Source organism: Physeter macrocephalus, chromosome 19, assembly GCF_002837175.3.
Source record: "Physeter macrocephalus isolate SW-GA chromosome 19, ASM283717v5, whole genome shotgun sequence".
NCBI lineage: Eukaryota > Metazoa > Chordata > Mammalia > Artiodactyla > Physeteridae > Physeter > Physeter macrocephalus.
The window spans coordinates 34,819,542-34,833,088 of NC_041232.1; the positions used below are offsets into that span (position 1 = coordinate 34,819,542).

The 13,547-nt window shown below is 36.6% G+C and overlaps 1 protein-coding gene across 1 annotated transcript in view; it reads right to left on the minus strand.

Annotated features, from left to right (window-relative positions):
• Nucleotides 1-1,580: 1,580 nt before the first annotated feature.
• The window catches only part of CLUL1 (clusterin like 1), a 25,880-nt gene continuing 13,913 nt past the window's right edge, over nt 1,581-13,547 (minus strand). Inside the window, exons 6-7 of the mRNA XM_007107844.1 lie at nt 5,477-5,691; nt 1,581-1,769 (exon numbers count right to left, since the gene is read on the minus strand). Of these exons, the coding sequence (XP_007107906.1) occupies nt 1,581-1,769; nt 5,477-5,691 (404 nt within the window). The remainder of the gene's footprint in view (nt 1,770-5,476; nt 5,692-13,547) is intronic.

Consider the following 13,547-nt stretch of genomic DNA (forward strand, 5'->3'; position numbering starts at 1 on the left):
TGAGGGGGATAGAAGACCGATGGAAAACGAAGAGGAAAAAAATGGAAATGTACCATACTGAGAAGTTTCTCCTCCATGGTAAAGTAAAGACACTCCCCTCAACTCCCAGAGGGCCCCCTTGGGCACTCACTAAATGCTGCCTCCTATTACTGTTCTGTGTGTCTTGTATCTCCCAAATTCATCATTTTCTCCTCCACCATACCTGGGTCTTGTGCCTTCACTTAGTAGATGCTAAAAAGATATTGGTTGATTGATGTAACTTGAACAAAAGCTTCTCCAAAATTCAGAGGTAAAGGGAGAGGCAGCAAATCCAGTAATATCCAGCTTAATTATACACTGATGGTGACCTACTAACAAGATCCCTTATGAATAATAACTTAGACTTAAAAATTATTCTTTTAAGATTGACCATGTTACCAAAGGAGACTATTATGTATAGTTTTAATTGTGCCACTAATTTAGAAGATCATCCTAAGTTTAACAGAGATGGTGACTAATGTATGCCTGAAATGTCATTCATTTATTTTCTCTGCAGACTTAATAGATTTACATTTTATCTCAATGTAGGATTATCATGGAATGGAAGTACTTATACTAAGGTTTAGAGATGCGGAACACATTGATACGGTGTTCAATCTACATTTACCTAGCTATTTTAGCAAAATAACATCTTCGAATTTGAAATCTTAAAATTATTTATTCACTATAGAAAATTGTAAAAATATCAGAAAATGGAAAGGTTTTAAAATAAATCATCCATTTCCCATTGTAATTCCTGACAATCCTTTCTATTTTTAATGCAGATTTTAGATTTTTTTGATCATTACATTTATAGAGTTTTGTACTCGCTTTTTTTTTTTTTTTGACCAAATGTCCTAACAGAAACCAGTATAATGTGGCAATTTTGAGTCAAAGAGAACTGAGTTAAAATTTGGCTCTACCACCTGCTGACTTGAATAATTCATTTAACCTTGGATCCTGAGTCTCAAGGTCCCTTTCCGGAAAATGGTGATAATAATATTTACCTCACAGATAGGCTTAGAATAAACCCTTGTTCCAGTAGTTGTCATGTTATTATTTAAATTTTATAAATATCTTTAATGGTTTCATAAGACTTACTGAGCATATTTAGCCATAATCTTTTAACCATTTTCTTGTTTTTAGACGTTCAGATTGCTTTTAACATTTTAAATAATTTTGCAAATATAGATCTTGGGGTAGGAACTTTTATTCAAATTTAGATTTATTCCTTCTGATTGATTCCAGAAGTGGAATTAATGTATCAAAAAGAAATTTTATGACTCTTGATATGTATAATTGAATAGCTTTTCAAAAAGGCAAAAACAGTTTATGTTCCCGGCAATAACATATGGGAATTCTCATTTCATCACATCCTATCAGGGTTTTTTTAAATGTGCAAATTTAATAGGCAAAAATTGCTATCTTGTCTTAGTTTTCATGTCTTTGATTATTAATGAGGTTGAATATATTTTCAAGGTATTTTAAAACTAGTTTTGTCATTTTTCCCTTTTATGAATCATCTATTCCTGTTGACAAGCATTCCTAATCAAGCACTCTGCTTACCAAGATTTAAAATGTTCCTTAAAATGCTGTACAGCTTTGGCCAGCATGTAGCTAATGAAGTTAGAACTCTCAGCACTTTCTTCATGAGTGATGGTGAGTGTGAAATTGGGGGAAGGCAGAATGCTTACGTCTCTCATCGTTACATCTTGTTTTGGAAAATTTCCTTCACGAACACCTGGAACTACCTAAGAAGAAGGATTATACAACAAAAGATTACTAAATTCCAGCACACATTCAGCATTAATTTAATACAACATTAGTCAGGATAGGCTAAGTTGTGCTGAGGTAACAAATTAGCCCCAGCATTCCAGTGGCTTCTTATAATTTATTTTTCACTCATGTTACATGCCCATTACAAGGGCTCTGAACCACCTAGAGGCTCAGGACCCTGGCTGAGAAAGGAACATCATCTCTCATGTGCTGTAGCACATGTAATAACACGTGGCTTTCTTTACATCCTCAGCAGAGAAAGCGAATGGATAATCACACACAGGCTCTTCTCTATCTCAGTCTAGAAATAACTCTTTTCATTTTTGTTCCCATTTCATTGGCCAGAACTTAACACATGGCACCACTTAACTGCAAGAGGAGCAAGAAAGTGTGAGTGAGCGGATGGAATATCTGGTGAGCGCTACTGTCTGTGTCACAAATATTAATGTGATGTACCAAGCTTTGTACTGAGTTTCCACAGGAAATTTACAATTTATGGTTGTATGTGTGATTTTTGTAAGAACCAGTCACCTGAAATGCATGTCGTTTACTTTCTTAATGAGTTCTCAAGGGCATATACTTTGATTTTAATAATTTAAATGAAACTGTAATGACATGCAACTTGATGTAACCTTAAGAGAACTATTTTGGGGCTTCCCTCGTGGCACAGTGGTTAAGAATCTGCCTGCCAATGCAGGGGACATGGGTTTGAGCCCTGGTCCGGGAAGATCCCACATGCCGCGGAGCAACTAAGACTGTGCGCCACAACTACTGAGCCTGTGCTCTGGAGCCCATGTGCCACAACTATTGAAGCCTCTGCACCTAGAACCTGTGCTCCACAACAAGAGAAGCCACTGCAATGAGAAGCCCACGCACCGCAACAGAGGGCAGCCCCTGCTCGCCACAACTAGAGAAAGCCTGCGCACAGCAATGAAGACCCAACGCAACCAAAGATAAAATAAATTTATATAAAAAAAGAACTATTTTGAAAATGTGTTCAAATAAATTTCCCTATCAAAAAAACTAAAGCAGAATATTAAGAAGCCAAATTAACACTGGTGATTTCTTAATTCTAGTTTATAAAGCTAACATAACTTTCCCCCTTTTCCTTTTGATACATATAACACACATAAAAACTGCATAAAGTGTTTATGTCTAGTTCAATAAACAATTATAACGCTAACATGTAACTACAACCTAAAAAGCATAACTTTTTTCACCTGCTGGAATTTGTATATTTTTTTTACAAAAGAGTCCTCTTCAGTATGTGCTGTTTTACAAATTTGCACTTTCCATTACATGATGAACTAAGAGCTGTTTAAAGAAAAATAAGTTTTACAAGCGGTTCAGCAAAGTGGTTAAGTCCAAGGATTCTGAAGAAAAGCTGTTTTGGCCTTGAATCTCAGTTCTACCATTTACTAGCTGTGCGACCTCAGACAAGTTGTTTAACTTCTCTGTAACTCATTTGAAAAATCTGTAAAACAATCATACTCACCTTATAGGAACACAGAGTATTAAATGATCTAATACATGGGAAAAGTTCTTAGAACATTGCCAGACAAATATTGAGTGCTCTTTAGCAGTGATTATTATTAGAAAAATATATCATTGAAAACCATAATTTTATTTTCTATGGAGTTTTTTGTATAGAAGTGTCTTTGTTATCAATATCAGAAATTTTAGTTAAATCAGTTAATGTTACTCAGAGCCACTAGAATGGAAGCAAATTGAAACATAGAATGGAAATCCTGACGACGATAAAAACAGTTAAATATTGGCTCTACTTTTCTAAAGATTGAAAGCACTGCTAAAATTTTTCTTAAAATTTTATTCTTTCCCTCATTCCTTACAAGAATTTTTCCTCTTTAAACTAAAAGTCTGTATTTGTGAGAATGATCAAATACATCTCATTATTTTACTCTCCTAGGGAATGATCTATCTAATGAAGTAATAGAGAGTCAGCAGGAACTGACAGTGGCTTTCAAAACCTTTTGACTATGGTCTACAGTTATAAACACATTTGTCATCATGACTCAAAAACACACATTTCTTAGAAAAAAAACTTATGGTTAAGAAAGGGGAAAGGCGGCGGAGGGATAAATTAGGAGTTTGGGATTAACAGATACATACCACTATATATAAAATAGATAAACAACAAGGACCTACTGTATAGCACAGGGAACTACAATATCTTGTAATAACCTATAATGGAAAAGAATCTGAAAAAGAATGTATATATAAAAGAGTATACTGACATATATATAACTGAAAAACTTTGCTGTACACCTGAAACTAATGCAACATTGTAAATCGACTATACTCAAATAGAAAAAGGAAAAAAAACACATCTTACATATAAGTTATACACATATATAAACACACATGGAAATGAAAGTTCCATGACATATGCATCTGACCTATTAAATGCAATGCACTCTAATATTTTTTCTTCTGGTGTGTCCTATTCTGTTTGTTTGTTTAATGTGCTGGTTGTGACTCTCTAAACTTATTTCTCAAACCACAAGCTTGTACCTTGAAAGAGAGTGAATCACTAGGATACAGAATGTCTTAGGTCAGATTGCCTAGAAGCAGAGCCTGAGATTCTGACACAGTTATTTATTAAGGGTGCTTTCAGTAAAACTTTTAGGGAGATGAGGTGAGCAAGATAGAGAAGAGGGAGAAGCTAATCTGGGAGGTGGCCTTCAGGTGACCTCCAGCCTCAGCCTGATCCTGCAGGGAGCTCTGGAGCATAAGTGGTCCCAAGGACAACTCTTTGGAGAAGGTTTCAGGGGTGAGCAGTTAGCAGTGCACCAGCTGGAGTTGGTAAAGGGATCCCGGGGGATTGTTAACATTACATGCTACACAAAATATTGTACCTTCAATTGCTCTGCCGGTGATTTTTGTATCTGGGTCTTTTTAGGAGCCCACCAATACCAACCTCATCAGAAATCACTTGCCTGGTGTGCATCGTATATTAATGTAATATGGTGTGTGGAGGGGGTGCATCAGGGAAGAAATTCAATCGCTATTTTATGTTATGCAACAGGAGATATTGATTGCAAGTGGGAGACATGGTATAAGTGCAACTTAAGATGGTGTTTATATGTGAATATTAATATATAACTGTGTTTAATTTTCAAGGTAAGTCAGTAGATTGTTGTGTCAAAAGCTAATGAGAGCTATAATTTACAGAGCTCTTGTTTTGGATAAGGAATTTATACTCATTGTTTTACAGACATCCATTTTAAGGTAGCTATTATTATTCCCATTTTCCAGATGGAAAAACTGAGGCCTAGAAAGGTTATGGAACTTTCCCAAACTTATTCAGCTGGTAAGTTTCAGAGTCAGCTTTTGATCTCAAGTTGATTTACCTGATAGTCTTCTCCCTTAAAAATGACATTGGCCAGGTTTCTTCACGGTTACTTGTATCAGCACTATAGCTCTAAGCAGAATTAGCCATCTCTGGATTAGAAAGTATTCTGTGTTTTAAATTGGTTTTCTTTATAGAGTTTCTTGTTTTCTAAAGACCATGAACAAGTCAGCCTGAGTACAATCACAATGGAAGTATGAATATCCTTCTAGAGCCTGTTTTCAAATTCAGATGTAATTAATAAGTAAATTAACAGAAAAATCAATGTATGCACACTTAGTCTCCATATCTGCCCTTGAGTCTCTCCATTACCTTTATGAAATTGAAGATGTTCTCGGTTCCTAGGGTCTGGTTTGCCAGTTCTGTCACCCAGCCAAACTGCTCTCTCATCTTCTCCATCAGATATGTGGTGTCCTCCAAGTGATGCTGGGTCATCTGGAGAACCTGGGCATATTGCTGATTGGATATGTTGACCAACTCAAGGGCCTCATCTACTTTTGTGTATAGTTTAGGAACATCAGGACAGTCTAGCAAAGAAGAAAGTAACATGGTAAAGAAAAAGGTATGTGGGACTTGGAGTTGGGTGTTGTGGATTTAAGTCCCATCCCTTAAGCTTTCTACTTCCAGCCTTTTGACCTTGAGTGAGTTTTCAGCCAGGTATAATGGGCATGAATGAAATAACACTGCAAAATGCCTGCTCACAGAGCCAGCACACACTGAAGATTTAAAATGTTCCTTTTCCTTGTCTTCCTTTCCATAGTGTCTCTGAAGGTCATTAGGGTTGCTCACTTATACTCTGATCAGGACACATGGGAGACTGCACTTTTCTGCCACCTGGAAGTTGAGCGTGGCCATATTCAAAGTGATGTGTCTTACTGCTGGAGGAATCCTTTAAGAATGGTTTAGGATTTATCACCCTCCCTCCCCTGACAGTGGAACTAGTTTTGTTCCATATGGTGGAGGCTCCATCATCCTGAGTGAGGAGATGTGCAGCAGAGCTCCCAAGCAAGCTGTAATTGACAAGACATAGAGAGAGAAAGAAACCTTTGTGTTTACAAGTCACTAAGATTCTGCAGCTCTGTGTTATTATTGCACAACAGCCCTTCTGAACTGAAACTGGGTTAAAGGAATTTATAGAGCTGCGCTGATGAGCATCCTGATACCGTGTAAAGATTATTTATCTGCAGACTACAGAAGTGTCTATGTGTTAGGGCATCTGGGATCATAAAAGATTGTTATTGTAGAAAAAGATCACAGGCTATTTCGACTATGTCTTCCGCTGTTTACTAAGAAACCATGCCTTCAGGAAGATAGGGGTGGGGGAGAATCCACCAACCAGAAGCTAGGTGACTACCTCATCTCAAGCCTTAAAAATCAGTTATTGTTTCTTTTTGAGATGTAGATATAATGCAAGATCCTCCAGCCTTCACACTTTTCCAAAAATTGTGTTGGGATCTTCAGGAGAGGGAGACCTTTGTACTTGCAGGTAAAACAATTTGCAATAGTGTACATTTGAAAAGTAATTCAAGAAAATATTTTGAAAACAAAGAGAGTCACAGTTAACAAGATACAGTATACATTTGAAAGGAGATCCAGATATTCTTTTAAAATGTCTTCATTTGCAAGTTTAGAGTTGTTAACTTTTAGAATAGTGGTGTAGTTTTGTATTTTTTTAAATTATGGGGGAAGAAGGTGGTGACTTCCCTCATGATCTTAGGCAAGGAGAATTCTACAAGGGACACTCATTTACTCTTTTAGAGAGTGGAAAAAGATTTCCCTAAAATAAAGGTGAAACTTTGTGCAAAACACAATCACATGAGAAAGGAAAAAGTAAAACTATCTCTATTCATAGACGACATAGTCTTGTATACAAAAAATCCTAAGGAATACATACACACACACACACACACACACACACACACACACACACAAAACTATTAAGGGTAATAAGTCAGGGCTTCCCTGGTGGTGCCGTGGTTAAGAATCTGCCTGCCAGTGCAGGAGACACGGGTTCGAGCCCTGGTCCGGGAAGATCCCACATGCCGTGGAGCAACTAAGCCTGTGTGCCACAACTACTGATGCCCGTGTGCCCTAAAGCCCGTGCTCTGCAACAAGAGAAGCCACCAGAATGAGAAGCCCGTGCACCTCAACGAAGAGTAGCCCCGCTCACCGCAACTAGAGAAAGCCTGCCTGCAGCAACGGAGACCCAATGCAGCCAAAAATAAATAAATAAATAAATTTTGTTTTTTAAAAAAGTAATAAATCAGCAAGGTTGCAGAACACAAGATCAATATATGCATATCAGTTGTATTTCTATACACTAACAATGAACAAACCAAAAATGAAATTAAGAAAATTCCACTCACAGTAGCATAAAAAGAACCATAGCTTATGAACAAATTTTTTAAAAGAACTGCAAGACTTGTATTGAAAATTAAAACAGACTGTGAAAAAAATTAAAGATGACTTAAATAAATGGAAAAACATCTATTTTCATGAATGGGAAGACTTAATATTGTCAAGAAGGCCATACTCCACAAATTGACCTATAGATTTAAGGCAATCCCTATCAAAATCTTAACTGCCCTTTTTGTAGAAACTGACAAGCTGATCCCAAAATTGACATGGAAGTGCAAAGGATCCATAATAGCCAAAACAATCTTGAAAACAAAGAACAACATTGGAGCACTCACACTAACCAATTTCAAAATTTACTACAAAGTACGATAATCAAGACAGTATGGAATTGGCATAGGATAGATATATGGACAAATGGAAGAGAATTGGGAGTCCAGAAATAAGCCCTTACTTTTGCTGTCCATGGATTTTCAACAAGAGTACCAAGACAATTCTACAGGGGAAAGAAGAGAGTTTTTCAACAAGTGAAACTGAGACAACTGGATATCCAATTGCAAAAGAAAGAAGCTGGATCCCTACCTCATACCATATACAAAAATTAACTCGAAATGCATCACAGACTTAAATGCAAGAACTAAATATATAAAACTCTTAGAAGAAAGCATAAGCATAAACCTGTGTGACCTTGGATTGGGCAATGGTTTCTTAGATATGACACCAAAATAAAAAAAGAAAAGAAGAAATAAAGTAGACTTCATCAAAATAAAAACCTTCCATGCTTCAAAGGACACCATCAAGAAAGTGAAAGGACAGCACATAGAATGGGAGAAAATATTTTCAAATAATATATCTGATGAGCATTTGGTATCTAGAATATGTAAAAAAAAAAACCTCTTACAACTCAACAATAAAAAGACAAATAACAAAATTAAAATACGGGCAAAGAATTTGAATAGACATTTCTCCAAAGAAGACATGCAAATGGCCAATAAAAACATGAAAAGATGCTTAATATTATTAGTGATTAGAGAAATACAAGACAAAATCACGAGATACCACTTCACATCCACTAGGTTGGCTAAAATAAAAACGATGGGCAATAACAAGCGTTGACAAGGATGTGGAGAAATTAGAACCCTCGTACATTTCTGTGGGAATGCAAATGGTACATCCACTTTGGAAGAGAGTTTAGTAGTTCCTCAAAATGTTAAACATAGAGTTACCGTATGACCCATATATATTTCATGGTATATACCCAAGAAAATTGAAAACATATGTCCAAACAAAAAGTTGTATACAAATGTTCATAGCAACATTACTCACAATAGCCAAAAAGTAGAAACAAACCAAATATCCATCAGCTAATGAACGAATAAACATAATGTGGTATATCCATATAATGGAATATTAAGCAGCCATAAAAAGGAATGAAGTTCTGAGAGATGCTACAGTATGGATAAACCTTGAAAAAATTATGCCAAGTTAAATAAGTCGGTCACAAAAGACCACATATTGTATGATTTCATTTATATGACATACCCCGAATAGGCAAATTCAGAGACAGAAAGCAGATTAGTGGTTGCCAGGGGCTGGGTAGGGGAAAGGGGCGGGGAATGGGAAATGACAGCCAATGAGTATGGAGTTGCTTTTTGGGGTGAAAACGTTCTGGAATTAGATAGTGATGATGGTTATACAACTTTGTGAGTATACTAAAAAACAATGAATTGTATACTTTATGGTATATGAACTATATCTTAATGCTGTTACTTAAAAAAATACACTCACATGATCAGTGGGACCCACAGTACCTCAACGCATTTTTTTAGTCACGATATAGACATGAGAATGAGTGTTTCAAGAAAAGGAAGAAAGAAAACCCACATTTAGCAGGTGTCTCTTATGAAATGTGTCAATATGCATCCATTAGCTTTTGTTGCACAAATTTATTATTTCTCATGTTTCTGTGGGTTGGTTGGACCATTCTTATGTCTGAGCTAGCTCAGCTGGGGCTGGATGGTCTAGACCCTCACATTTTGAGGGTCTCAGCTGGCATGGCTGGGACCTCTCATCTTCCAGAAGGCTAGCCTGGGCTTGATCACACAGTGCTGGATAGGCTTCCAGTAGCAAGAGAGGACAACTTTAATTCACAAGCACATTTCAAGCCATTCACATTTGCCAATATCTTGTTACTTAAGGACAGACCCATGGCCGAGCCCAGATTCTCAGGTTGCAAAAACAGACTCCAGCTTTTGATGGGAGGAACTGCAAAATATTATGGCTGTTTTGTCTTTAATCTAGTGTGCATGTATCACCTTCTGCCTGTGAGAGTTTCCAGTTTATACCTGTGGTTGTCAAGCAATTATTAATATTGCCTACATCACTTTCAAAAGAGATCCAGTTTAATTGCTAATTATATGGTCTCATGTAACAGAAACTGGGCTGGAGACAGACATTCCTTGATATAAATTCCATGTGCCTACCTCCTATATTAAGAAATAAAATATAACCCAAACAGATGAACCCCCACTGTGACCATTCCACATCAAACTCCTTTATCTTGAAACTACTATTTTGAATTTAGGTGTATACATCTAGTACCAGTAACTGGTATGGGAAAAGAGCTACTTACAGTGAGTCCATTTAAAATTGGGACCAAAAATGTATGGTAAATAATGAAAAAAAATGATTTATAATGTTTTGGAACATATTTCATTTATCTTAGATTTTTCAAATATAAGATTATAATTACAGCTGTATGCTTAGTCTTAGAACAAAGAATGAGTCAAATGTTGATAAAAGAGGAAAAATCATTGTTTGACAAAACACACAAGAGTTGTTTGTAAAACACTGGAAGCAACTTAAATGTGCTGCAGCAGGAGAATGGATAAATAAATTGTAATGTGCTTACACAGACTAACATACAACAATGAATTCGTGAAATTGGAACCACACGCATTCACATGACTAAACTGTACTGAGTGAAACACCAAGGTGCAAAAGAATACATAAGTGATAACATTTATACTATTAAGAAATATTATCCAAAACTTGGAAACAATGCAGAAGAATGGCTGTGTGTCCTTTCAATGTCACATAAAGTATTGTCCATGAGGTCCACCCAAAGATTACTTAATTCTCTAGGGAAATGATCCTTTGTTGGATTTACTATTCACTGTTGATTTGGGCCAGACTCCACGAAATTAGATGTAAATTACAGATTGAAAAGTGGCAAATAACTGTTGTCCAGTAGAGACATAAATTATTTTGGTCTGATAGAAATCATAACTGCAAAAGTTACAGTTTTATTGCCCTTCAGTACATTAACTAGTTTTATATCTAACTTTGCAATCTTCAACATTCTGTCTATCCTTGACTGTAAATACTTCAGTCTCTCCTGTACTCCTTTAAACCAGCTTAATCACTCTTCTCGTTCCCTTATTAATGGAATAAACCAATCTTAACACGCTCATTTTGTACTTGTATGAGTCATATTTTTAAGCTTAAAAGTTATACTTTGACAATATAAAAACTAAAAACATGTAAAACATTGCTATGTATGGTGTATGTGTGCTATATATAAACATACGACAAAAGTATAAAGAAACACAAGGAAAACAACAAGGTCCTACTGTATAGCACAGGGAACTATATTCAATATCCTGTGATAAACTATAATGGAAGAGAATATGAAAAAAGAATGTATATATATATGTATAACTGAATCACTTTGCTGTACAGTAGAAATTAACACATTGTAAATCAACTATATTTCAATAAAATAAATTTTTAAAAAAGAAATACAAGGAAATAATAAGCACCAAATTCAAAAAAGAAGTTTCCTGCTGTGTGGGGAATATAGTCAGTGATGGTGACAAAGGTGGTTAAAAGTTACAAACTTCAAGTTATAAGATAAGTTAGTACTAGGGATGTAATATACAACATGATTAATAGAATTAACATTGGTATATGTTATATATGAATATTGTTAAGAGAGTAAATCCTAAGAGTTCTCATCACAAGGAAAAAATATTTTTCTTTTTTTAAAGTTTTTTTACGAGATAATGAATGTTTATTAAACTTACTGTGTTAATCATTTCACGATGTCAAATCATTAAATTTGTAAGTGCTGTATGTCAATTATATCTCAATAAAACTGGAAGGGGAAAAAAACCCAAAACGATTTCCTTATAAGGGGATAAAGAGGATGTGATGTGGAAGGGGCACAGCGGGGGCTTCATCTATTTTGGTAATGTTTTATTTCTTCATCTAGTATTAGGCACATGTGTTTTTATTATTTTATTCTATATACATTTATCATAAAATATAAAAGTTTAAATTGTATGGGAGGGCTTTCCTGGTGGCGCAGTGGTTAAGAATCCGCCTGCCAATGCAGGGGACACAGGTTCGAGCCCTGGGCCGGGAAGATCCCACATGACAGAGCAACTAAGCCCGTGCGCCGTAACTACTGAGCCTGTGCTCTAGAGCCCGTGAGCCACAACTACTGAAGCCCATGTGCCTAGAGCCTGTGCTCCGCAACAAGAGAAACCACAGCAATGAGAAGCCCACACACCGAAACAAAGAGTAGCCCCCGCTCACCGCAACCAGAGAAAGCCCGCGCGCAGAAATGAAGACCCAAAGCAGCCAAAAAAAAAAATTGTATGGGAGCACATTAGGACAGCCTTTCCTCTGTGTTTTTACCTTTGCAGTAATCAATTTATACTGCATGTATACTGTGTGACTTGATGTATACTGATTATTTGATGTGTTTATACTGTATTATCTGATTTCTTATATATTGTCTTTCTTTTTCCAGTTTTGTTGAGAAATAATTGACATACATCACTGTATAAGTTTTAGGTATACAACATGATGGTTTGGCTTACATATTCACAATATGTTCTGAATTGATTACTGTTGTGGGTTTAGTTAACATCCATCATCTCATACAGTTACAATAAAAAGAAAAAAAATTCTCCTTGTGATGAGAACTCTTAGGATCTACTCTCTTAACAACCTTCCTATATATCACACAGCAGCTTTAGCTATAGTCATCATGTTGTACATTACAGCCCTAGTACTTATTTATCTCGTAACTGAAGTTTGTACCTTTCAATCACCTTCTTCCAATCACTTCGCACCCCCCCCCCATCTTCTCTATTATCTTATGACAATCAGGGAGAGATTATTCTTCAAAGCTTTTAACTGGAAGTTAAAGGAAGTTAATGATACATAGGTGGCATGTTTGAGTGGGACTATTTTTGTAAGAGGTCAGTATATTAGTGTATACTTTTCTTTTGTAAAAACTTCTGTTGTCTGTATGCAACCTTGTAACTGTGACTTGAAAAACAAACACTTGAATAATGAGAATCATGAGGACTTCAGACATTTTATTTAATCCTCAAAACACTTGTGTGAAGTAGCTATATTAATTTCATTTTCCAAATGATGAAACAGCTGCAGAAAGTCACCCAGGGAGCAATTCCGAAGAAATAAGACCCTCATCTGCTCTAATAAAAAGGTCCAGTTTATATTCAATCTCTTGCTCCAAATCTTAGCCACATTTTTTAGAATTTCCTTCCCTTAGGGCTTTGGCAAGGTAAAAAGCAGAAGCATAGGAATCAAAAGCTCTTCTTGGATTTTGCAAGAAAATTTGCGTTCAGACCCTAGCGGTTGGGAAGTGACTTCAGCTAGGGAGGAGAAGGGACATGAGGGTCGGAGGAAAGGGGGAAGGGCCGGTGGAGAGCATTTTTCACCTGGGGAAGGAATGAAAGCCGCTCTTGGTCAGATCTGGGAGGAGGCGAAACGCGCTGCTCAGGGCTTGTGAGGAGAAGCTACTATCTGTATTTAAATACTAATTAGTAATTAACCCACCATCTGGAAAGAGTTAATGCCACTTGAAAAAAAACTTACTTGGGGGCTTCCTGGGGGCTTCCTGGGGGCTTCCTGGGGGCTTCCTGGGGGCTTCCCTGGTGGCGCAGTGGTTGAGAGTCCGCCTGCCGTTGCAGGGGACACGGGTTCGTGCCCC